Source organism: Chelonia mydas, chromosome 3, assembly GCF_015237465.2.
Source record: "Chelonia mydas isolate rCheMyd1 chromosome 3, rCheMyd1.pri.v2, whole genome shotgun sequence".
NCBI lineage: Eukaryota > Metazoa > Chordata > Testudines > Cheloniidae > Chelonia > Chelonia mydas.
This window is the reverse complement of record NC_057851.1, coordinates 128,875,486-128,901,634: the sequence shown is the minus strand read 5'-3', so window position 1 is coordinate 128,901,634 and position 26,149 is coordinate 128,875,486. Positions and strand designations below refer to the sequence as shown.

General features: G+C 40.1%; 1 protein-coding gene across 5 annotated transcripts in view; it reads right to left on the bottom strand.

Annotated features, from left to right (window-relative positions):
• MAP3K21 (mitogen-activated protein kinase kinase kinase 21) overlaps window positions 1-26,149 on the bottom strand; it is a 68,408-nt gene that overhangs the window by 27,628 nt on the left and 14,631 nt on the right. For all 5 annotated transcript variants that reach the window (XM_043543305.1, XM_037895259.2, XM_043543303.1 and 2 more), the window contains one exon: window positions 10,799-10,979. In XM_043543305.1, the coding sequence (XP_043399240.1) occupies window positions 10,799-10,947 (149 nt within the window). In that variant the 5' untranslated portion in view covers window positions 10,948-10,979. The remainder of the gene's footprint in view (window positions 1-10,798; window positions 10,980-26,149) is intronic.

The following is a 26,149-nucleotide window of genomic DNA, read 5'->3' as shown; positions in this document are numbered from 1 at the left end:
CTACCCTTTGTTTCCTATCTTTTAATCAGATACCAATCCATGAGAGAACCTTCCCTCTTATCCCATGACTGCTTATTTTGCTTAAGAGCCTTTGGTGAGGGACCTTGTCAAAGGCTTTCTGAAAATCTAAATACACTATATCCAATAGATCCCCCTTGTCCACATGCTTGTTGACCCCCTCAAAGAATTCTAGTAGATTGGTTAGGCATGATTTCCCTTTACAAAAATCATGTTGACTATTTCCCAACAAATTATGTTCATCTATGTGTCTGACAATTTTGTTCTTTACAATAGTTTCAACCAATCTGCCCGGTACTGAAGTGAGGCTTACTGGCCTGTAGTTGCCAGGGTCACCTCTGGAGCCCCTTTTAAAAAATTGGTGTCACATTAGCTATCCTCCAGTCATTTGGTACAGAAGCTGATTTAAATGACAGGTTACAGATGACAGTTAGTAGTCCTGCAATTTCACATTTGAGTTCCTTCAGAACTCTTGGGTGAATACCATCAGGTCCTGGAGACTTATTACTGTTTAGTTTATCAACCCTGTAATAGTCTTGGCCTTCACAACATCCTCTGGCACAGAGTTCCACAGATTGACTGTGCACTGTGTGAAGAAATACTTCCTTTTGTTTGTTTTAAACCTGTTGCCTATTAATTTCATTTGGTGACCCCTAATTCTTGTGTTATGAGAAGGAATAAATAACACTTCCTTTCGCAACATGAGTCATGATTTTATAGACCTCTATCATATCCCACCCTAGTCGTCTCTTTTCCAAGCTGAAAAGTCTCTGTCTTATTACTTTCTACTCATATGGAAGCTGTTTCATACCCCTAATAATTTCTGTTGCCCTTTTCTGTACCTTTTCCAATTCCATATTTTTTGAGACAGGGCGATCAGATCTGCATGCATTATTCAAGATGTGGACCTACCATGGATTTATATAGAGGCAACTATTTATGCAGACGCACTTCTCAGGCTGAACTACAGCAGTTTCCTGGCCACAAAGCCTTCAGCATTTAGGATACTCCAACTAGTACAGAACACTGCACAACCTCTCCTCAGCAACACATTCATCTGCTAATACACCATTTCTGTCCTCCACTGGTTTCCCATAGAATTCCCATAGAATTCAGAATCGAGTTCAAGGTGCTCAATGGATTGGTCCCAGGATATCTGAAAGATTTCCTATACTCCAGAACAAAGACCATAGTCAACAATTCTGCTCCTCAGGAACAGTGAAACTCTCTATAGTAAGGGTAAAGTTCGTTTGTGCAGTAGAAGGAACTTTCTTGTGGGCCAGTCCCAGACTGTGGGATGAACTCTCCCAGGTATGAAAATGCATCATAAACCTTGCCACCATCTGCTCCAAGTGCAAGACTAATTTCTTTGACCTTGCCTTCTCTAACACATACGTAGAAACTTGTATAGTTAATAATTAAAAACAAACCTAAATCCCTGCAAAAATAAGAAACTCAATTGCACATGCGTCTTTTCCTAGGAAGAGGATGAAAGGACAAACACCATATGACAGATGTGTAGTCACACTGCTTGATGAACTACTGGAAGGTGCTCAGATACCAGATGATGAAAGCGGTATAAGAACATCGGTAGAGTAAATATACTATGACTTAGTACTGCATGACAGAGTGATATTGTATAGTGCTTTAACGCCCCCCCCCATCAATAAAGTATGTTATATGGATTAAGAAACGGCTAATGGGGAAGTCTCAACCAGAAGCTGTCGATAGGGAGTCATCACTGAACGTGGGTGTTTCTAGGTGGGCTTCTGCAGGGAGCAATAGTAGCCCAACACTATTGAATATTTTCACCAATGAATGGGAAGTAAATATAAAATTATTACTGATAAAATTTTGGATGACAAAAAGATTGGTGGAGTGGTAAATAATTATGAGGACAGAGCAGTCCTTCAGAGAGATCTGGATTCAAGCAAAATATGTTTTAATATCTCTAGGAACAACGAATGGAGGCAATACCTACTAAATGTAGGACTGTGTCCTGGAAGGAAGCGACTCTGAAAAGGATTTAGGCATCAGAGAAATGTAGGGCTCGAAGGAACTTCTCAAAGTTATCCAGACCATCCCCCCATGCTGAGGCAGAACCAAGTATAACCCTAGATCCGTGGTCTCCAAACTGGGGTGCACACCCCCCAGGGGGTGCGTGGCAGCAGGAGCGCTGCCGGATGGCACTCCACCGTTTTGTTTCTTTGGCCACAGCTCTGCACGTCCATGGCTGGTGTTCCACTCCTGCGGCACGCCTTCCAGTCTTCACCCTGGGGGGTGCGCGAGCCAAAAAGTTTGGAGACCACTGCCCTAGATTATCCCTCACAAGTGTTTGTCCAACCTGTTCTTAAAAACCTCAAACAATGCAGATTTCACAACCTCCCTTGGAATTTAACTATCCATATACTAAACCTACACTTTCTAATATCTACCTGAAATATCCCTTGCTGCAGATTAAGCCCATTACTTCTTGTTTTACCTTCAGCGGACTTGGAGCACAATTAGTCACAGTCCTCTTTATTACTGCCCTAACATATTTGAAGATTTATCAAGTCCCCCCTCAGTCCTCTTTTCCCCAAGACTAAAGATGACAATTTTTTTTTTTAAACCTTTCTTCATAGGTCAGGTATTTTAAACCTTTTATCATTTTGTTTTCTCTTCTGGACTCTCTCTCATTTGTCCACGTCTTTCACACTGCGTGGTACCCAGAACTGGACAAAGTACTCCAGCTGGGATACCAGTGCTGAGCAGAATGAAACTGTTACCTCCCATGTCTTATATACTCCTGGTAATACCCCAGAACGGTTAGCTTTTTTGGCCACTGCATCACATTGTTGACATATATTCAAACTGTCATCCACAATAAACCCGAGATCTTTTTCTGGAGTATCACGGCATAGCCAGTTATTCCCCATTTTGTATTTGTGCATTTGATTTTTTCCTTTCTAAATGTAGTACTTTGGACTTGTCTTTATTAAATTTCATCTTGTTGATTTTACACCAATTCTCCAATTTTCCAAGATCATTTTGAATTCTAATCTTGTCCTCCAAACTGCTTGCAACCCCTCCCAGCTTGGTGCCAATCTGTAAATGTTATAAGCATACTCTCTACTCCGTCATCCAAGTAATTAATGAAGGCGACAAAAAAAACTGAACGTGAGCTCCCACTGTGATGCTATGGCAAAAAGGGTTACTGTAACCCTTGGATGTATAAACGTGAGTTATGAGTAGATGTAGGGAGGTGATTTTACTTCTGCTTATGACACTGGTGAGACCAATACTAGAATACTGCATCCAGTTCTGGTGTCCACATTTTAAAAAGAAAATTGAAAAATTGGAGCGGGCATAGAAAAGAGCCACAAAAATGGTTGAAGGGCTGGAGAAAATGTCTTATGGTGAGAGTATTAAAGAAGTCAATCTATTAATTTATCAAAGAAAACTGAGATGTGACTTGATTATGACGTATAAATACCTTCAGGTGGACAAAACACTGGGTACTACTTTAATTTAGTGAGGAAAGACCAAACAAGAACAAATATCTAGAAGCTGAAGACAGACTAAATCAAGTGAGAAATTATTTTTATTTTATTTATTTAACAGAGACTGTGTTTATTACCAGAACAAACTACCAAAGGAAGTGATAGATTCTCCATCTCTTGATGTCATCAAATCAAGAGTGGATGCTGTTTTAGAAGATATATTTTAGTTAAATAGAAGTTGTTACTGAGCTCAATACAGGGGTCACTGGAGGACATTCTGTGGTGACATACAGGAGGTCAGACTAGATGTCTAATGGTCCCCTTTGGCCTGCAAATCTTTGAATCTATGAAACTCTATTCTTGGCCTTTCTGCACACACCCCTTTATCAAAATTTCCTCCTCCATGTGGGGGGTTTGGTGCAGTGGTTGGTTGGGTCAGGATTATAGACCATAAAAACCTCTTTATGCAGAGAGACAGCACCAAATTATGCAGCAATACTATGAGGAAATTCATGCAGAAGCTTCCCTTCTGTGCAAAACAAAGTCTTATACAAATCCTTGGGAATGCTTAAATAAAGATGTCACCAGTGATCAGCACAATTGTGCAATTTTTTATTTTTATAAATAGCGACTTCTTTACTTATTTTACAGTTTCAAAGCCAAAGCAAACAAATGCAATCAAGTACACTTCATTTCATTAATGGTGAACCATTACTCACTACACTTGCAGTTAAGTCTGATCACAAAAGGATTAAAAAACATGACGCTTGGCTATTTCCAGAAATATCTGTGCATGATAGCAAATAAGTTGAAAGAAACCAAGATGTATTTTGGTGGAAGCATTTCAGTGTGGTGACCTGCCTCTTTCAGACACCATTCACTGACTATTCAGACAAAAATGATATGTCCCTACTCTAGAAAAATCCTTCATCTACCTTCTCTGTAGCTCTTTTCTATGTAACTGGAATAAAGCATTAATATTTAAAATAAAGTTTCAAATATTGCTTAGTTCAACAGAATCAACAACATTATTTACATAAATAGTAGACTTCATTATAGCAAAAGTGTTGTCATTATAGGTACAAAGTTGCAGAGATAACATACAATGCCGGGAACCGTTTTGGGATAACAAACAACACTAGATGCCACTTTACATGTTTCCACAAACTTGGCCAAATTCATGAGTGGCATTTCTATGATGTAATTTTGGGATTAAAAAGGAAAGGAGATGTAGATATTCTAGCCGCGAATAGAGTTCTCCAAATTCCACTGACGTGGACCAAGTCACATTCCTGCTGCATGAATTTCTCACAGCAACAATGAAGACACTAGCTGGTTCAACTAATTGTAATAGATAGGAATAGGGTAGCAGTCATTTAAGTAGTTTGTGAGCACTCTAGTGGTGCTTACTGTTTTCTATGTTTTAAGAAACCACTCCGAACAGCAGTATTCATTAAACTAAGACCTTGAATGTTTGCAATATAGTTAACAAACATGATTTTGTGGCAGTCAACTGTGCACAGGTAGTGTCTTCTTGTTCTTTTTGTTGTGTAATGAGAAAAAGACATCACTAATCACAACAAATGTTTTCTATATCTAACACAATTTTTGATAAATGTAGCCATTTGAGAGGGGGTCCAGGGCTGAGTGAGGGGGGTTGGGTGAGGGAGGGGATTTGGGGTACAGGCTCTGGGCAATGCTTACCTAAGGCAGCTTCTGGAAGCAGCCAGCATGTCCCTGTGGCCCCTAGGCACAGAGGTGGGCAGGGGGCCTTGCACACTGCCCCCGTCTGCAGGCACCACCCCCAATTGGCAGTTTCTGGACAATGAGAGCTGTGAAGTCAGCGCTAGGGGAAGCGCGCAGAGACCCCTGGTCACACCTGTGTTTACAAGCCAAAGGTACATGCCAGCCACTGTGGCCAATCAGACTTTTAGTGGCCCGGTCAGCTGTGTTGACTGGACCCGCCAGGTCCCTTTTTGACCAGGTGTTCCAGTCGAAAACTGGACACCTGGCAATCTTAGGTGAATGGCATGTCTCTGCTCCTTCAGAGGAGTCTGACAGTTGTGGGAATGTGTCAGCTGGGGTGACCAAGACCAAGGCCGCATACTGATAGTCAAAACCTACCTCCTTATTCAAACTCCCTATACAGTATGTGTGATCATGGGCCTGGATGGGCCACGCTGAGAATGCCAACTCAGGGCAGACTGCAAGAATTAGGGTAGGTCAGACCACCCCTGTCCGCCCAACCCCCATGCAGCTGGACCCCCCATACCCAGACACCTTGCTGAGCTTCACTCCCACTCCTACCCCCAGCCCCCTCCCTGCTGGTGGTCTCTACCCTGTGCCAGGCTCAACTGCTAGTCCTGGCTGGGCTGGGAGAGGTGCGCACTTCCCGTGCACAAAGCGGGCCAGGTGTGGGTCAGACTCACCACCAGAAACCTCCCCCGACTCCACACCTCCACCCCCCGCTTCTTGCCCACATCGCTCCTCAGCTGCGGAGGAAGGGGTCATTGTGTGGGGGAACTGCTCCCGCATCTGCCCAATCGCTAGTCATCTGGACCCTCCCACATCCAGGCCTCCCCACCACTGAGCCCCACCCCTCTGCATCCGGACCCCGACCCTACACCCAGACCATCCCCCCAGAGCACCCTGCACTCAAACCCTCACCCTGACGAGCCCCACCCCCTATGCACCTGAACCTCCACCCCACTGAGCCCAAACCAGTTGCACCCAGGACCTCATCCCACCAAGCCCCACTCCCCCAGCACCCAGACTCTCCCCCCGCCCATTACCCCTGCACCCAGAACCTTCTCAATGAGCCCCTGTGCATCCAGATTCCCCACACTGAGCCACCTGCACCCAGAATGCCCCACATGGAACCCTCTCACCCCATACCTGGATCACACACACGACGCCCCTCCACACTTGGATCCTGAGCTTTCCCTTGCCCACAGCTGGTGTGCCTGGTGCAGGGCTGCTAACCCTAGTGAGTTGCTTCACCTGCTACTCCTGAGGGAATTCTGCACCAATAAAATAAAATAAAAAAATTCTGTGCACAATATTTTAAAATTCTTCAAATTTTATTTTTCAATAAATAAACATGGAGGCTCCCGCATGGCAGTGGGGAGCCCAGATCACTGGCTGCATGGAGGTGGGAAGATCACCCTGCAATCCCCTCCTCCACCGCATCCTTGGGACACTGACCTCTAGGGCAGGCCTGGCCCTTGTGCTGTGTCAGGTTTGGGTGCAGCCTCGCTACCGAATTTGTGTCGGGGTGGGGCGGGGGGAGGGAAGGTATTGCAGGGTCATCTCCTACCTTCATGCAGCCAGTGGCCTGCACTCCCCATTGCCATGCTGGAGCCTCCCCATTTATTTATTGACAAATAAAATTTGCAGAATTTTTAAGTATTGTGTACAGAATTCCCTCATGAGTTCTGAACTTTGAACACGAATAGGAACTCTACTGAACCTCTGCATCTCTTGCTTTTAAGTCCAACTCTAGGCAAACAGAGAAGTCTCATGTTCTTCTGGTAAGGTCATAGACTGTTCTTTTAAACATGATTTCAATTAGTCTCCCACTCAGGCTATATCAAAAATATAATTATTTTTTCTGAGATCTTTAACCAAAGTTCAGCAAACAGTGGCTAGAAAGACAAGAAAACTTCCCTAAATAAATTCTTCATTGTACTGATCAGGTTCAATTACCTTCAGAATTCAAAGCCTTTAAATACTACTTAGTTTTCCATCTGGTCAAAACAGATGTGGAACTTTAGCAAACCAAAATACTAACAAGATGAGAATGTCCCCTCTCCTTTAAAAAAACAACAACAACCTGGAAAAAGGCTTGGACGTTTAGCCCAAGTACTGTACCAGGAGCAAGCAAAAAAAAACAAAACAAGAAACCTCATACACGCATAGTAAAGCCATGCGTAGGTTTTTGAGAGGCACTGTTCCATAAATTGTTCTTACAGACAGTGATAGGATTTCTTCTCTCTTGCCTACATAAGTAGCTACTTGTGCATTGTAAATTCTATGAGCTGAAACACAAATACATTCAGCCTAAGCATCTAGAGTCTCGGCACTTACAAGAGAAAGTTAAAGAAAATACTCAGGAACCATCTCCCATTACATATCCTTTTGGCCAAGAAGATATGAGGATACAATTCAGAGATGTAATGCCTAACAGTTCAATCTGAAAATTGTTAGCTTACTGTCCTTCAGGTGACCTAAGATTTTCACACTGTAAATTCAGGATGCTGTATTAAGACACAAAGCAGCCATTGCATACTCAGTTCAATTATTATTCCTAGCATAGCTTCTTCACATCCTGATATGGTAGTTGCTTGAACTTAGATAATAAATATTCTTTTAAAATGTATTTTATTCTCCGCTTCATCTCCTAAAGCAAAGCCATATACATAATTTCATTCAGCAGAGCTTCCTAGTGTTGCTAGATTTTGGAACACAAGAAGGAAATTCATCAGTGCCTACTGCTGATACTTTTATGAAAGGCTTGCTGAGGATTTTTGGACTTGAGGTACGTATATGTATGGCAGAATCCCTAAAGGTATTGCAGTTTAAGGTGAGAACAGTCTAAAAGGAAATCAGTCAGAATTTAGATATTCTCTACAGAATTCTACCAAACATGCTGTATGGAAATCCTTGCCAAGATCTCCACCCAGAACATGTTTTTAAAAAGCAATGCCCAATTACAGCGTGACTATATTTTACAATCCATTTTATCCATCTTCCTATAATTTAAAGCAAGAGTAAAGATCAACAAAAAGACAATATTTGGAAACCAAGAAGGCCTAAACCAAACTGCACAACGTAAGACTTACTAATTAAAAATCTCTCCTGTTAAAACTCATCATTGAACTAAATATTTACATTTTACAAGAGAGGCGTGCAGAAGAGAAGATGAAGAAGAGAAATACTGTAGATTCCAAAAATGTAAACTAATGTTGCAGTAGAATATAACAATTGCACCAAAGCATACCCCTTTCAGATACCTAAAAATCACAGCAACGAGACCTGACAGGACTTGTAATTAAGCATGGAACAAAGCTGGTTACGGAAATACCTATATCCATTCTCTACCCTACCCAAACAAAAAATAAATGCCTCTTCTCTAATGGACACCACCTGAAATGGATATAAAGCACTCAACATACTGCGGAATTGTATCAAACTTAAGATGGGTAAAAGGTGCATCACAAAGAAGTGGTGAAGTCTACAGAACTAACCTGAACATACCAAAAGCATGACTCCATAATGCAGAATAGCAGTGAGACACTTCTAAAAAAAAAAAACAAAAAAAAAAAAAACAAAAAAAAAAACAAAAAAAAAACCACAAACAACAACAAAAAAAACAGGACTCTATATTAGTTTAAAAAAAAAAAAACATGCATAAGATTATATCAGACAATAGATTAGGGAGCTAAAGCCTCCCTCCTCCCCAAATTGCCATTTATACAGCCTCATATGTTTTGGTTCCTCCTGATAAATACAAATTTGGAAGACAGACAAACAGGAGCTTTGCAGGGTAGAGCACAGGAACTGTAAAAGTCCATTTCACAATGATTGCTTTTCACAATATAACTTACTTTTCCACACAAATGATTTTAAATGATTTTATCCTCTGATACGGAAGAGCCTTAACTGTCTCATTCAAAAAATCTCATTGATATGCAAAGTCCTGTGGTTTACATGAAGTATCCTGAATGTCCTTATTAAATAAGTATCCATGAATTTAAAATAAGGAGTCCCACCGCAGAAAATAAAGTAGAAATACAGTTTTAATTTATACTGACTGCAACTCCAACTCCATCCTGATTAATGGAAATACATTCAGTACACATTTATGGGATTACTATGGGATTAAAACATGTTATTTGCAATTAAATGCAGCCTTTACACTAAATTTTGTATTTTTTGCTAATCAGGAAGATGCACTATAACTACATACATTTACTTAAGCGATTATATAGCCTAACTTACATTTAGTCAGATTTTTAATTTTTACAATCCATTTCTTATTTACTACAGGATTTTTTTTACTTGTGCTTTGTCTCAGGCTCTACTTGGATGGATAGTCAAACTCAATTAAAATGCACCAAAAAAGGTATTAAAAAAATAAAAAACTACCTTAAATGTGCTGGATACATAAGAAAAAATCAAAAAGTTTAAACATGTTTTGCACTTAAAAATTAACTGACTTAGTAAACAAAGGAAATATTATCTGTAGTTAGTGAATTGAACTGGATTGTTTCTGGTTGCTATGTCCTTCAAGATTTCAGAACTAGTATGCCTCATCCTTGCACCTAGTTTTCATTCCTAAATTGGAAGAGGAAAAACAAGCTTTCTTGCTTTTTTAACTCCCAATTGCTTTCTTAACTTTGAAAGAATTATTTATTGAACTACTTCAGTTCAATAAAACAGAAATAAGACATTCCTGTGTACCTGCAGGAGAGTATACTGCTGTTAAAATCTGGGTTAGCATGTCAACAAACTATGGTTCCAGGTACTTAGCCAGTGACTTCCACCAGTTCAGTGGAAACTCTGACAGCAAATGTACTGCTTAACATTATTTCTGTGTTTAATTGTAATGATTAATTGATTGTAGTAAGCTTAGTACTTAAAGATGGGTTGACAATTCAAATTTAAATTTTAAATCAGTTTATTTTTAAAAAATAAAGTATATTTAATTTAAATTTAAATAAAAACATCCTTTTTTTAGAAGTCACTGATTTTTAATCAATCCTGTTTACTATAAAATAATCATAAATTAGTCTCATTTGTTGTATTAATTATGAAACTTTTCAGCGAGTAGAAAATAAATACCCTATTAACAGGCAGTGCACGCATTAATGTAACACAAATAAGAGCCCTTTGTCTCCCAAGTAAAACATCTAGGATCTTCAACAGACAAACTGAAGGGCTGCTCCTATTGAAATGTTTTCTTTTAAAAGGCCACTTACTTCCCTGATTGTAAGAATGATTCAGTCAGTCAATCTTCTCTTGAGACAGAATGTCGATCTGTGGGGACACCTACCGTAGGAGGTTAAGATATGGGCATTCATAGGTAGCCGAATCAAGGTATATTTTGAAATATGAGAATTTTACTTGGCAAGTGGTAAATTTCTTCCACACTCTCAGACCAACACCATCAGTAAACCATTAAAACAGACAGAACAATTTCAACACAGAGGATTTCCTCAAATATTCATTTTTCTTTCAAGATTCTCAGGATGAGGAACTTAGCTATCAAGCAGTCTTAATTGGGACAAATCACTCACCTCCAGATATCACTTCCTTTAGAAAACACAGAGGACTTGATAACTTCAGGTGCCATCCATGCATAGGTACCTGCTGCACTCATTTTGGTTGTTCTATGCCATTCCCTAGCCAGGCCAAAGTCCGTAATCTTCAAAGTTTTATTACACATGTCATCATGTTCTATCTTCTGAAGTAACAAAACTGCAGAAAAACAAAGTTTGAATTTGAGAATGTTCTCATGTAGCAAAATACAGGTTTATATTGTAACATTTTAAATACAAAGGTTATATTAACGCAATGTTGTAGTTAATATTTTAAGTGACCAGAAGTGAGTAATTTTGAGTTTTGATTCCTATAGCCACTGTAACCTCACACCTTGCATCTATGAATTACCAGGTTAATCTACAGCATACTGTGCATGTTTCACTTAGAATTTCTTGACTTGTATTTAAAATCTTAGCTACAGTGTTGTATTAACAGATTTGGAATGATAGCTTCCTTTATTAAAAAGAGGCAGAGAGAAGTGTGATTGATCATGTGTTCTAACTCACAATGGGAGATCCAGATCACTACCACAATGAATCATATCCTCTTCTGAGCTTGCTCATCACAAAATATTTATTCAATGTCCAGTTCCCACAATCCCTGCCCACAACAGCAACTGTTATTTTAGCATTTATGGCACACAGATCAAAGGTTAAGTTACAGATAAGAATAATTAGCGCATAAGTGTTTTCTGGCAATATAAGCTGCAAAGGACAAAACAACAAGGTAACCGACTAAACTGTAAATGAAGAATTATCTTGCTTTCTTGATGAAACAAATTTTTCATAATTTGAACTGATGACCTTGCATTTGTATTAACTGATCACGGTTTTAGTTTGGGGCAGTAAAATAAAAAGTTGTTACTGATATTTCAGAATTCTATCTTAAAACTTAGAGGTAAAAATACTGAAGCAAATAGGTAACTTCCTAAAAGCCTCTCACCTCTACTCTAGAGGAGATACTAAGGCTAACATGTACGTATAGGCTAAGATCTCAATAGTTTGTATTAAGAGAACAAAGTTAAAATAATTATGAGTGTTAGTCCTTTAGATTTGAATGAAAGGCCTATTGTTTTCAATTACATTTCAAATGAGTTCAGCAGAATTCCTGAAATTCCTTGTCAGTGTGACTGAAACTAAAAACAGTGAATCTTGCACAAGTTAATAATTGGAATATGGCCAAGTTTCATTCTACAAAGGAACAAAAAGGCTTATAGCACTTCAAACTTCTGTTTCCTGCCGGTAGTCAGGAAGAACTACATTATTATATATACACATTAGTCAGCTGGGAAGCAAAATGCTCAACATAACTAATAAACCCAGTGCCTGAGCAAATTCTTCTAGACTGGTAACCTAGCAATCTGTGCTAGACTATCCTTTTGACACTTCTGCCGATTTCTGACCCTCATTAGCTTCATTCCAGAACTGGCCTTTACAACCTTGTTAGCCTGCTCACTCAATCCGGAGCTAATTGTTTTTCTAATCCTTATCTAGAAAATATACTTTCATAAACCAAGAAGTTTATTTACAGCTGATATTAAAGCAGGGTGAAAAACATTTTCAATTTATCAATTTACTCAAGATTTAGAAGTGCATAACAAGTTATATTATTTTTTTTGTTGAAAAAAAATCATATTTACATTAGTACTCTCTCATGTCTAAAATTTAAGCATAAACCATTTCAGAGCAAACTCCAAGGACACAACATTTTAAAAAGTTTACACTGCCAACAATAAATCCGTCATAATTAGATTAGAAAAGCACCAATGCAGATCATAAGTAATTCATACACTTGTCCTCTACGGATAGTTATATCCAAATTTTAAATCAGAAACACCAGAAGTGACTAATCAGGACTACTCAAAATGTAACTGAAGGATTGGAGCCCCCAACACAGGTCTGACACTAAATAAAGCCATTTTCCCCTGGCCCAAGTAAAAGCTTGTGCATACTTCCTCCTCTTCTCTCCCGTCCCCGCACCCCCTCCAAAAGTCAAACATTTCACCTGCAACAAAACACAGAGCTACAGAATGAGTTCTCTCTTTTGTAAGAGTAGCATATATTTATCAGATTGGATGGTTGAGGAAAAATCTCTCTCCTTCCCTTCTGCAGTACTGGGAAGTGATCAGCACCCTATGGACAAGTGTTCAGAAGCTATTTAAAGTATTTGCTTTCTGAAAATTATGGCAACCTAACATGCAGTTTAATTCAAATGCTACATTTCTTAATACAAAACTAAAGCCTGAAATACTTGCTATTCAAATGTTGCCCGTGCTGTACAATGACAGGGTGACTATTTGACCACATTTTAAAATAAATAAATTATATAAAAACTACTGGTTGTCTCACTTTTGCTCCTTTCAGCTAAGTTCCTGTCCTTTGCCCTCAAATATTTCCCAGTCTCTCTTCTAGACCACAGCCCTTCATACAACTCTTTAATGGAAGAGAATTCTGTGCCATTTTGACAGAACCTCAAAAGGGGCAAGGCCACTCCCCCCCCCCCCCCCCCCAACATCCTCTCTCTCTTTAGAGATTGAAAGCTTTTTCCTCTTTGGGACGGGCTGTATGAAATTCCCAAACTGTCTGAGATCCAAATTGTATAATTAAAAAGAGGATTAAGATGATAGATCCGATTAAATCAACAGTATATATAACAAAAACTGTTTGTTACTGTAATGCCTAGACTAGATAAACTAACAGTTACAAACTAACCCAACACTTGATAAACTAGGGAGGGTACTATAGGTTTAATTACAGTCTGTATAGAAAGTCTCTGTGACAGCTTTTTTCCTCTCACCCTCATGCATCTCCCAGTCTGAGGCTTCTTTGAGCAAAGCAACATCTGATACATCCACTTTTTTCTTTCCTCTTAAGTACTTAGCTTCTCCTAGGATCGGAGTGTCTCAATTAACTACCTCCTTTCAGTTACAAACTGTCATCATTTTGATCTTCAAGGAGCTAAGAGTTCATTCTCTCTCTCATATGAAGGTACTTACACAGACATCCTGCCCTATCATCATACCAGTCAAGCCTCCACCAATGTGGCACTCCCCAGCTTTAATACAGTGCTTCCTTCACTGATTCATTTCACTCCAAATACTCTTTTCAAGGTAGTTCCCCACAACTACAAACTTCCAGGGAACAGTATCAGAGGGGTAGCCATGTTAGTCTGGATCTAGATTCTTTGCCGCTTTTCCAGGGAACAGTTACTTTCTCCCCACTGCCTTATGGTCCCTTATTGGGAAGGAATCCTTTTGGAATGCTAATTAACGTATTTTTCTAATGTTTACGGTCCCTGACCCAGGAGACAATTCAGTAGAGGCTTACTAAAGAGACTGGGGGAAGGGCAGGGAATTTTAATGATTATTTATGATTTCTAATTGCAGTAGCACAGTGAATAGGGACCCACTGTGCTAGGCCTTGCACGGACATAAAAAAAAAAAAACGATGGCCCCCATCTAAAAGAGCTTACAATGTAAGTTTCAGGCTTTGTCTATGCTTACCAGGGATCTATTCAGCCGCGATCAATGCAGCAGGGGTCGATTTAGCAGCTCTAGTGAAGAACTGCTAAAATCGACCGCAGAGCACTCTCCTCCAGTCGACTCTGGTACCTTACTCCTCTCGTTCTGGTGGAGTAAGTCAATGGGAAAGGGCCTCCCGTCAACTCAGTGCAGCGTAGACATTGCAGTAAGTCGATCTAAGCTATGTCAACTCTAGCCATGTTATTCACATAGCTGGAGTAGCGTAACTTAGAGATTGTTTGAGAGTGGAGGGACAGAGAACAGTACAAGAAGCCCCAGAACATACCAGTGCAGGATCCAGGCACACGACAGACATGGGGTGAAATCCTACTTCACTGAAATGAATGGCAAGACCCCCATTAACTCCAGTGGGGCCAGGACTGTACCCCAGCTGCTTCCTTAGGTACTTAGGTGAAGGGCTAGCTAGTGTGATTACAAGTGCTTCACAACAGCAAAGAGTGTAGCCAAGGAATCCCCAACCCTCCTCAGTGCAATGTTCTTTAGGGAGGCCAGGGGGGAGTTTAGTTTGCAGCACATCCAGGAGATTTCCCATTAGCAATAGTGAGCTCTAATTGTTACCCTTCTAGTTACACTTGGAGAGAATGAACAAGTCTAATACATCAGTCTTTTTCTTCTATTTAATGTAATAAAAAGAGTACAGTTTATTATATTTCTCCAATTATGGGTACCCTTCTATAATCCCTATTTAATAAAAATATGAAGCAATTGCTTACATCTTTTCTGTTTCACAGGGTTCATGAAATCTGAGGATTGTTTGTAAAGTAGTTTTGGAAGAAGTTCATTGCATACTCTGATGATTTTTGTTGATCTGCAGTCCATAGCAGTTTAACTCAAAAAGTTGTTAGCCTCTCTAATTTTGACCATGGAGAGACCCCAAAGACCGTCATACATTTGAGAGTTGCTGATGACAATCATTGGCTGTACTTTGCCTGAACTTTCTTTTGATGCTTTGATTACAAAAACTTCTCCAGGAGTAGTTTTAAGTCCTTTAAATAATTTTTTTGCTGTTGGTAGAAGCAAACAGGACCAAGGCCATTCACACTTTGTTTTCTTTAGTTAATAGTGAGTTCTTTCTGCAGCACCCTCTGCTACTGCCTTATCTAGGACTTCTCTAAATAGCTCAGTCTTGTGCATTTTGCAAATACAAGCTAGTTTGCTTAGCCATTAACCTAGCAAGATTAGAACTGAAGGTACCTACGTGCTACTACATTTGCTGCCACCGATAGTCACAGATCTTTGAGACTACAGGAGTGCAAATTATATATGGTTATACCACATATCCCATATTTCTCACTGCTACAGGTTAACTAGATGTTGGATCATATAATTTGTGGAGGGTGGCAACATCATTACTTCTCTCTCAAACTCACTTTAAGTACTGCTTGTCAATTAATTCAGTTTCTGTAAATTCCAAATGAACATGAAACAGAGTTGCTTATCTTGCATTTTTACTTGAACTGACAGGTATCATATACCTCTTCTTTCCAAAACCCAATTATTAGCCATCTTATTAAACGTGTGCCATGCCTGCTTGTTAGCATCACACTACAGCAACAAGTACCTTGTGTATATAGAAGGATTTGCCTCCATTATACTCATTATTGCAACACAGATTATTGCTTGAGACTCAGGTAAACTCTACCAGGGCAAGTAATGGCTGTACCTGCCTATACTAGGAGTTTGCACCATTGTCGATACGCTTGCCACTTGTCTGCAAGTTATGACAGCTGAAATCCCCTCTAAGTATTAGGGGCAAGAACCTCACCTTTGTCCCTGTATGTTGTGCATGTAATGACTTTCAAGCTGTGGATCGAACTTTCTACAGCTCACCATCCATATTAGAGGATTTTTTTTTTATCCTAGAAAATAAATGGTGAGGAGACACAGACTAGACATTTGTGTACCCTCCAAGTCAGGGCTAGAGATACATTTTGCAGGTTTTTTCACAGCTTGCTATAGACCCTTTAATAGCTTTTACCCACCATTTAGACAGTAACTGTGGAAGACTGCAACCCACTCCAATTTGCTCTCAAACTCAGTCCTGTTTAATTTGACAACGTTAGACATTTTTAGACTCAACCACAAACGCATTCTAAAATGAAGTCTGAACAGAGGTGCTCCCAACTGCAGAGACAGAACTTGATGACAACTGTCATGAAAAGTCCTTGATTGAAAAAGCTGACAGACATTACTAATCTCATTAGAGAAAGGCAACATTATAGAAAAGGAACACGTGGCAGGCAAAAGCTATCAATGCACTCAAACTGCAAAATTAAATCATCTGATTTTTCTCGGAGAGGGGAGGAGAAATGAAAAGATAAATTACAACAATATAAAAAGATTCATGAAGCATACACTGTAGGCTGAACGCACCTTGCATCATCAACTCTCCCTCCACTTCCACTGTTGCAATATTTATAACAGCAATTTTGGACAAATGGAAATTGTGGAGAGAATGAAATAGTTTAGACAAGTTGTCCAGGAGACAATGCTGTAGTTAAAGAAGTTATGAGTTACTTTACAGGTGCTCTAGCTGCTGCTGAGGCTGTGCTAGAATGATTGCTAGAAATTTAAATCCTGCTCTAGGAGGGTGAACTTGAGTGGTAAGCCACTACAATTAGACACAAAACCACTGTTATTTAAAATACTCAATTTAAATGCAGGAGTTAAAGCTCTCATTAGACAAATTAACATTATTATAAGAACCTGAAATAGTAAGCATTCTGTAATTCTTAAATGAAAGGATTATTCAAGATTAGTTTTTCTATTTAAATTTCATGTTTAAAGAAGTGTTACAGTACTAACCTGACCCTTCTGTGATTTTGCATCATACAGACAACAGTCACCATTAGAGAGACTGTCAACTTGAAAAATTTTGAGCAAATTCACTCCGAATTATTTCAGGTATTATACAATTACCCATGAACTTCTGTTCCAATTTTTTTTTTAAATCAATAAAGTCAGTCACTTTTCCTATTTTGTTTTTAAACATGGCTTTCTTCCAGCCTCTGCCTTTGACCCAGCAACTGTGAAAAAATTCTGACTATAATGCAGGGAGATTCAAATATAAAATGCTCATAAATGTTACTTGTAACAGTAGTAATCACTTCTGCCTAAGATACTAATATTTGTTTAAATGTGTAGAAAATTAAAGAAAGAGCACCTGACCATTCATTCTAGATGCCCTTATCATTTGAACACAATCAAGAATTTCCGTGGCAACTCTATCCAACCCTTAAAAAGAGCAAAGCCAGGCAAATTAAGGATTGGTGTACCCAAACTCAACCTAATGGAACCAATAAGCCCAAAAGATCAGGAGTGATCTGTACAATCTTCCACAATTCTCATTTCAGGAAACTACTAACATCCTCCCTTCCCCCCAGTTTGAGTCCTGGGCATGCCCCTCCAAAAGAAATCAATGTATGCTGCCCAATATACAGTCTCATAGACTTTGAGGTCAGAAGGGACCATTATGATCATCTAGTCTGACCTCCTGCACAATGCAGGCCACAGAATGTCACCCACCCACTCCTGCAATAAACCTCTCACCTATGTCTGAGCTGTTGAAGTCCTCCAATCATGGTTTAAAGACTTCAAGGCGCAGAGAATCCTCCAGCAAGTGACCCATGGCCCATGCTGCAGAGGAAGGCGAAAAACCTCCAGGGCCTCTTCCAATCTGCCCTGGAGGAAAATTCCTTCCTGACACCAAATATGGCGATCAGCTGAACCCTAAGCATGTGGGCAAGACTCACCAGCCAGACACCCAGCAAAGAATTCTCTGTATTAACTCAGATTCCATCCCATCTAACATCCCACCACAGGCCATTAGGCCTATTTACCATGAATAGTCAATGCTCAACTAATTGCCAAAATCATGTTATCCCATCATACCATCTCCTCCATAAACTTATCAAGCTTAATCTTGAAGCCAGATAGGTCTTTTGCCCCCACTGCTTCCCCTGGAAGGCTGTTCCAGAACTTCACTCCTCTGATGGTTAGAAAACTTCGTCTAATTTCAAATCTAAACTTGCCGATGGCCAGTTTATAGCCATTTGTTCTTGTATCCGCATTGGTACTGAGCTTAAATAATTCCTCTCCCTCCCTGGTATTTATCCCTCTGATATATTTATAGGGAGCAATCATGCCTCCCCTCAGCCCTCTTGTGGTTAGGCTAAACAAGCCAAGCTCCTTGAGTCTCCTTTCAGAAGACAGGTTTTCCATTCCTCGGATCATCCTAGTAGCCCTTCTCTGTACCTGTTCCAGTTTGAATTCATCCTTCTTAAACATGGGAGACCAGAACTGCACACAATATTCCAGATGAGGTCTCACCAGTGCCTTGTATAACGGTACTAACACCTCCTTATCTCTACTGGAAATACCTAGCCTGATGCATCCCAAGACTGCATTAGCTTTTTTCATGGCCTTATCACATTGGTGGCTCATAGTCATCCTGTGGTCAACCAATATTCCAAGGTCCTTCTCCTCCTCTGTTACTTCCAATTGATGCATCCCCAGCTTATAACTGAAATTCTTATTAATCCCTAAATGCACGACCTTACACTTCTCACTATTAAATTTCATCCTATTACTATTACTCCAGTTTACAAGGTCATCCATATCTTCCTATATGATATCCCGGTCCTTCTCTAAATTGGCAATACCTCCCAGCTTCGTGTCATCCACACTTTATTAGCACACTCCCACTTTTTGTGCCGAGGTCAGTAATAAAAAGATTAAATAAGATCGGTCCCAAAACTGATCCCTGAGGAACTCTACTGGTAACCTCCCTCCAGCCTGACAGTTCACATTTCAGTATGACCTGCTGTAGTCTCCCCTTTAACCAATTCCTTATCCACCTTTCAATTTTCATATGGACCCCCATCTTTTCCAATTTAAGTAATAATTCCCCATGTGGCACCGTATCAAACGCCTTACTGAAATCTAGGTAACTTAGATCCACTGCGTTTGCTTTGTCTAAAAAAATCTGTTACTTTCTCAAAGAAGGAGATCAGGTTGGTTTGGCACGATCTACCTTTTGTAAACCCATGTTGTATTTTGTCCCATTTACCATTGACCTCAATGTCCTTAATTACTTTCTCCTTCAAAATTTTTTTCCAAGACCGTGCATACTACAGATGTCAAACTAACAGGCCTGTAGTTACCCAGATCACTTTTTCCCCCCCCTTTCTCAAAAATAGGAACTATGTTAGCAATTCTCCAGTCACATGGTACAACCCCTGAGTTTACAGATTCATTAAAAATTCTTGCTAATGGGCTTGCAATTTCGGGTGCCAATTCCTTTAATATTCTTGGATGAAGATTATCTGGGCCCCCCGATTTAGTCCCATTAAGCTGTTCGAGTTTCGCTTCTACCTCAGATATGGTAATATCTACCTCCATTCCTCATTCCCATTTGTCATGCTACCATTATCCCTAAGATCCTCATTACAAAGTATTTGTTTAGATATTTGGCCATGCCTTGATTAGCCTTAACCTCCACTCCATCCTCAGTGTTTAGCGGTCCCACTTCTTTGTTTTCTTCTATAGCCATATAAATAAGAACCTTTTACTATTGGTTTTAATTCCCTTTGCAAGGTCCAACTCTACTTGACTTTTAGCCTGTCTCACTTTATCCCTACATGTTCTGACCTCAATAAGGTAGCTTTCCTTACTGATCCCTCCCATCTTCCACTCCCTGTATGCTTTCTGCTTTTTCTTAATCACCTCTCTGAGATGCTTGCTCATGCAGCTTGGTCTACAACTCCTGCCTATGAATTTTCCCCCCTTTCTTGGGATGCAGGCTTCCGATAGCTTCTGCAGCTTTGATTTAAAGTAATCCCAGGCCTCCTCTACCTTTAGATCCATAAGTTCTTCAGTCCAATCCACTTCCCTAACTAATTTCCTTAATTTTTGAATGTCAGCCCTTTTGAAATAAAAAACCCTAGTTGCAGATTTTTGTTTATCCTTTCATTCAGTTTGAACTGAATTAGCTCATGATCACTTGAAGGTTGTCCCCTACAACCATTTCTTCTATGAGGTCCTCACTGCTCACCAAAACCAAATCTAAAATGGCATCCCCTCTTGTTGGCTCAGTAACTACTTGATGAAGGAATCAATCAGCTACCGCATCTAGGAAAATCTATTATTACTAGCACTTGTCCTCCAGTCTATATCTGGGAAGTTAAAGTCTCCCATTATCATGCAGTTCTCATAAGTATTTACTTCATTAAAAACATTAAAGAGGGCTCTATCCATACTCAGATTAGATCCCGGTGGTCTATAGCACACCCCAAGCACTATCACAGGGGAGGCTCTAATAGTTTTCTTCCCCAAAGTGATTTTTGCCCAGACGAACTCTGTCTTATCCATTCCATCGCTTCTTATTTCTTTGCAGTTTATCTCATCATTGATATATAATGCTATTCCACCACCTTTATTTCTCTTTCCTAAACAGCACATACTTTTCAATAGCTGTAGTCCAGTCATGACTACTATTCCACCACGTTTATATCTGGTTTCACTTCCTGCACAGTAGCTCTAGTTCCTCCATTTTGTTACCTAGGCTCCTCGCATTGGTCTACAAACATCTTTAATTTTTGCTGTTTGGACTCACTCACATTCTTTACCCGATTAGGCACGGACATTCTACCGCCAGTATGACCTATTAGGCTGGTATCCACACTGCCCTTCCTCCTTATGTCCATTCTCCTACCCACGGCTGTATCCTTTCTTTGTTTTCTTCCATCTCAATGTGAAAAATCCAGTGTGGAGATTACCTGGAAACATCTCCCAACCATCTCCCCCGAATTCCTAGTTTAAAGCTCTCTTAATCAGTTGTGCTAGCCCTCCATCCTAGAAGTCTATTTTCTTCCCTACTCAGATGAAGTCCATCCCGAGAGAACAGTCCTCTGTCCATGAATGCCTCCCAGTGGCCATACATCCCAAAGCCCTCCTTATAGCACCGCTGCCTGAGCCATCTGTTGATAGTCATAATCTTGTCACACCTTTGTTGCCCTTCTCTATGAACAGGCAGAATCCCACTGAAGATCAGCTGAGCCTCGATTTCCTTAAGCGTCTTCTCCAGCCGGCATAGTCTCCCTTGATACGTTCTAGTGAGAATCTATCAGTATCATTTGTTCCCACATGAAGGACGATCAGTGGATTGTTTCCTGCTCCCTTTAGGATCCTCTTCAACCTCAGGTCCACATCCCGTATCTCAGCACCTGGTAGACAGCACACCCTTCTATTCCCTGGATCAGCTCTGGTTACAGGCCTGTCTGTTCTTCTCAGTAGGGAGTCCCCGATCACGTAGCCCTGCCTTTTCCTGGTGATGGTGCGGTTCTCTGGTCTATCCCCTGTGGCTGCAAGTCCTCTCCATTCCTATTCTCCCTTGTAATCCTCTTCAACCCGTCCTGTATCCTCCTGGGGCTCATATTTGGTGTTGTCTCCATTGACTCTTCCCCTTTTCCTACAGGACTAGCTGCTCTTCTCTTCTTCCTTGCCCTTCCACCTTCAGTGACCACCTGCTGTGTCCCTTCTTCATTTTCCAACTCTGCATACCTGTTCTTGATCTATTTCTATACCTGATCTATTTCTCCTTCACTAGCCCATCTTTTCCTCTGCCTGGTTCTTTTAGTCACATGCCTCCACTGTCTGTTTTCTTCACCCAGCAGTCTCCCCTCAGAGTTCTTCAGTCCTGCTTCCATCTGCAAGTCTGAACTCTTCCCTTCAGCCGCCTCATGTCTTTGCTCCATAATCTGCTCAAACCCCCTTCTAAACTCAACCAGACTTTCTACCTGCATCTCCAATCCTCGGATCTTTTCCTCCATCAGCTCTATCAGGCGGCACTTCATGCAGATGAAACTCTTTCCAGGTACCCCCTCCAGGATCATGTACTTGCCGCAGCTTCCACATCCAATCATCTTCATTGTGTCTTCCACTATTGGGTCATTACCATTGCTGCCTCTGTATCTGTCATAGCCTTCCCACATAAATCCTGTTAGGCCGGGTAACAAACCCCACCAAAACACCACCACCCACAGCAAAATCAAACCCCAAACGAGCACCGCAATACAAACTCCCCTTACAAACTCCCACTCAAACTCCCCTGTTTACAGCTCTGTTTGCTGGCTCCTGTGCAGTTGCCTGACTGGCTGGCTACCTTTATAGGACCCCTACTCAGAGTAGCCCCGCCCCCTAATTAGGGCTCAGCTTCTCTCCCAGCACAAAGCCCCTACAAGCCTCTACACATACAAAACCAAATACAAATACCTTCTCCTCCAACAGAACTCCCACTCAAACTCCCCTGTTTACAGCTCTGTTTGCTGGCTCCTGTGCCGCTGCAGCAGTCTTCTGCCAACGTGGCAGTAAGGACTTCTTGTCCCCTAAACCGAGCCTCAAGGCAGGGGGAGGTAGAGGCTTCCTCCACTCTGGACTGGATCCCAATCCACACAAAACCAAGGAGCAGCCCATTGAGTACAGCTGACTGAAGCTTTTTAAATCATGTGTCAAAATTTTGACGCTACCCAAAAAAGAACACATTTTTCATTAAAGGTGTCCCTGTTTTTTTGACCAACTCTAATGAGGAGCAGGGAGGCCACAGTCAACCTGAAGACCAATGGTAGAGGACCCCCATTCCTACTACCCGTGCAAAGTCTCCTGCTCATAATAGCAGCCAGCTCCCCACTCCCCTAACAGTGACAGCAGCATTGGAGTCGCCTCTCTGTAGGCTGAAGAAAGCAAGACTGCATTGGTTTATCCTTTGTTCACACCTGAAAAATTTCTCTCACAACAATGAGAATTAAAACACTTTTTAAAAAATGAAATCTTAAAGATTCTGCAGAATTTAACGACAGTCCCACAGAAAAATTCTTGCTTGCTCTGGGCGACTGGCTTTTCTGAATCTTTGGTCCAAAGTACTGTATAGACATACTTTAGTACAAAGTTAAGAGAGCTTCAAAGATCCCATACTTTGATAGTTTAAAAAGACACCAAACTTTTCTTCTCATTCCAAGCTGACCTAGCCCTTCCTAATTTACAACAAATGCTTGACTTATCACTGTGATGACTCCAGAGAACAATGTTGCAATTTGGTTTTAATGACAAATCAAGAACACAAAAATAAATGCGAAGCTTCTTTTCAAGTTTCCAATATTATGGGGGGGCGAGTGGGAGGGGAATGAAACAATGAACTACAGTGGTGAAATAGTTACCACTGCAGTTTGAGGAGGAACAGAAAGGGGAGGGGTTGATTTATCAGGCCTGAGTTAAAAGCACACCTGTCAAAACACTGATTTCAGTTGCCAGGAAGAGAACAAAGCATGATTATGCTGCCAACATTGGCATGTCTGGGGCTGATTTAACTGGAGCTATGACCCTAAACACAGAAGCATCAACTTGGCAAGAGACTTTCAGGGGGAGGGGGAAGACTTTATTTATTATTTTACTCAAATACTTAAATTGTTCATATTAGTGTATATTACCCAGGGTTTTAATACACAAGGGTTGGATACCCCAAAAAGGTTTTTAAAACAGCTGTAAAATGTAATTTTGGTATTTACTTTGAGTTACAGGTATAGGAATAAGGTTTCAAGAATAGGAAAGTATGGAGCAAGAAAGCAAACATGATGGAATTTAGGTGAAATCACAAGAGTCACAAGCTTCTAACATTCAAGAAGTCAGAAATTTAACTTACGTAAAGTCATGAAGTTTGTTACTATCCTTATACAGCACAAGTTAACTTGTATTTAACAAGCATGTTAAAATATGTCTCACCTTATGACCCACAATAAGAACATAAGAATGGCTATACTGGGTCAGACCAAAGGTCCATCCAGCCCAGTATCCTGTCAGCCGACAGTGGCCAATGACAGATGCCCCAGAGGGAGTGAACCTAACAGGTAATGATCAAGTGATCTCTCTTCTGCCATCCATCTCCACCCTCTGACAAACAGAGGCTAGGGACACCATTCCTTACCCATCCTGGCTAATAGCATTAATAGACTTAACCTCCATGAATTTACCCAGGATAATGAGTAATTATAGCTCATCCATCAAATTCGATAGGAGACTCCATCATCAAAGTATCTGTACTGTTAAAGCTAAATGTGCATCTAATTTTATGCTGCTATGTGCGCTAATTCTACCTTCAGAAAAATGAAGCTTTAAAAAAAAAAAACAAACAAACCACCACAACAACAAAAACAAAAACACACATACTTTTTGGAGCCATTGTTAACTTAAGGCATTAGAATTAATTTTTGGAAAGAAGGGAAGACTATAGGCTTTTAACTTTGCCCAAGTACCCTGAGTAATAGTTCAAAGTGCCCATCTACACATTTTAAAATACACTTATTTTACACAGCCATTTTCAGTTCAAACCCTGCTATATGGGGGCTGAAAATATTTTGAGAGTTAAGAAACTGACAGTCTGCAAACAAAAACATCCAACAGCTAAACTGAAGAATCTAAAGGTTAAAGAATCTATAAATTGGTATTAAAGCTCCAAAGTTAATTTTAATGTTACTTCTCCGCTTCTTACAAGTCAATGTAAAAATTTTAATGGAATTTCTATGTTCTAGCTAACAGTGCTCAAACACAAACACATTCATGCCAAATAGTAAACTGAAAAATCAAGCTGGATCTTCTCAAGTTTACCAACACTACACAAAACCTCTAGTCACCCCAACATAATTTTCATTGTATTTAGGCATATATATCATTTCCGAAGTGTGAGGTCTGAGGTTTTAAAAGTTCTTTGATGTCTATTTCTGTTAATTTAAATGGAAGTTAGACACATAGGCACTTTTGAAAATTCCACTAGGCATCTATCTGCATCATTAGGTGTGTAAATACTTTTAAAAATCTGGCCCAATATTTCTAAACAACTTATATAAAAGTAGTAAAATATGAAGTTATGGTTTTTATTTTTGTGTGTACACACACAAGCAAATACTGATGTCATTAGAACTAGGAGAGCAGTAATTTGGCTACCACCAATCAAAAGCTCCAAAACATATTTTCCTTTGAGAAAAAGGTTACAAGTCAGAAAATTAATGGAATGTTTGGGCAAGAATTTAATCCTCTGTTTTAGCCACAAAAAAAAAAGTCACTAAATGTGCCCTTTTCAAGATTTCCAGTGGAGAAACTTGACTGGGGGGAATCCAAGATGGAATTTGGAGGAAAGGAACTCAAAGAAACAGCTGTAAAACAGCTCACTTAAGTAAGATTGAAGATATAGTTAATTATTATTTTAGAACAAGGAAGATGGGGAAGTTGGAGAGGCAAGTAGGGTCAGGGAAAGACTAGACCATGACTGCATTTTTGAAAGAGCCAACAGCTGTTCAGGGATGGTGTCAAAGATGCAAAACACAATCTTAACTACAAACAAAACAAATGAATAGGTCAGAGTTAAAGCTGTGTATTTAAGTGTGATTTTCAGCTGTTTGTTGGGCTTACTGAGGGCAGTAGTCCTGTTGAAATGAAACTGCATATGATAGAGAGGCCACAAGTGCTGTAGAATGGTGGAGTGTTGTGACTGTATTGGACTAATGGTTGAAAAATTAGTCTGTGCTAGGTGTTGCCTTTAATGTAGGAGTTCCTTGCTTTTGGTATTTGCATTGTAAGGAAACATATCTGATCAACCTTAACTCTAGTTTAAAGAAGTTTGTGTATGGGATTTTTTAATTTTGTTCACTTGTTAGAGTCTAGGATAGAGTTAACACAATCAGAGGAGGAAATTTTGCTTTTGCTCGGATAGGTTAGGTTTTCAACCCACATATGAGAT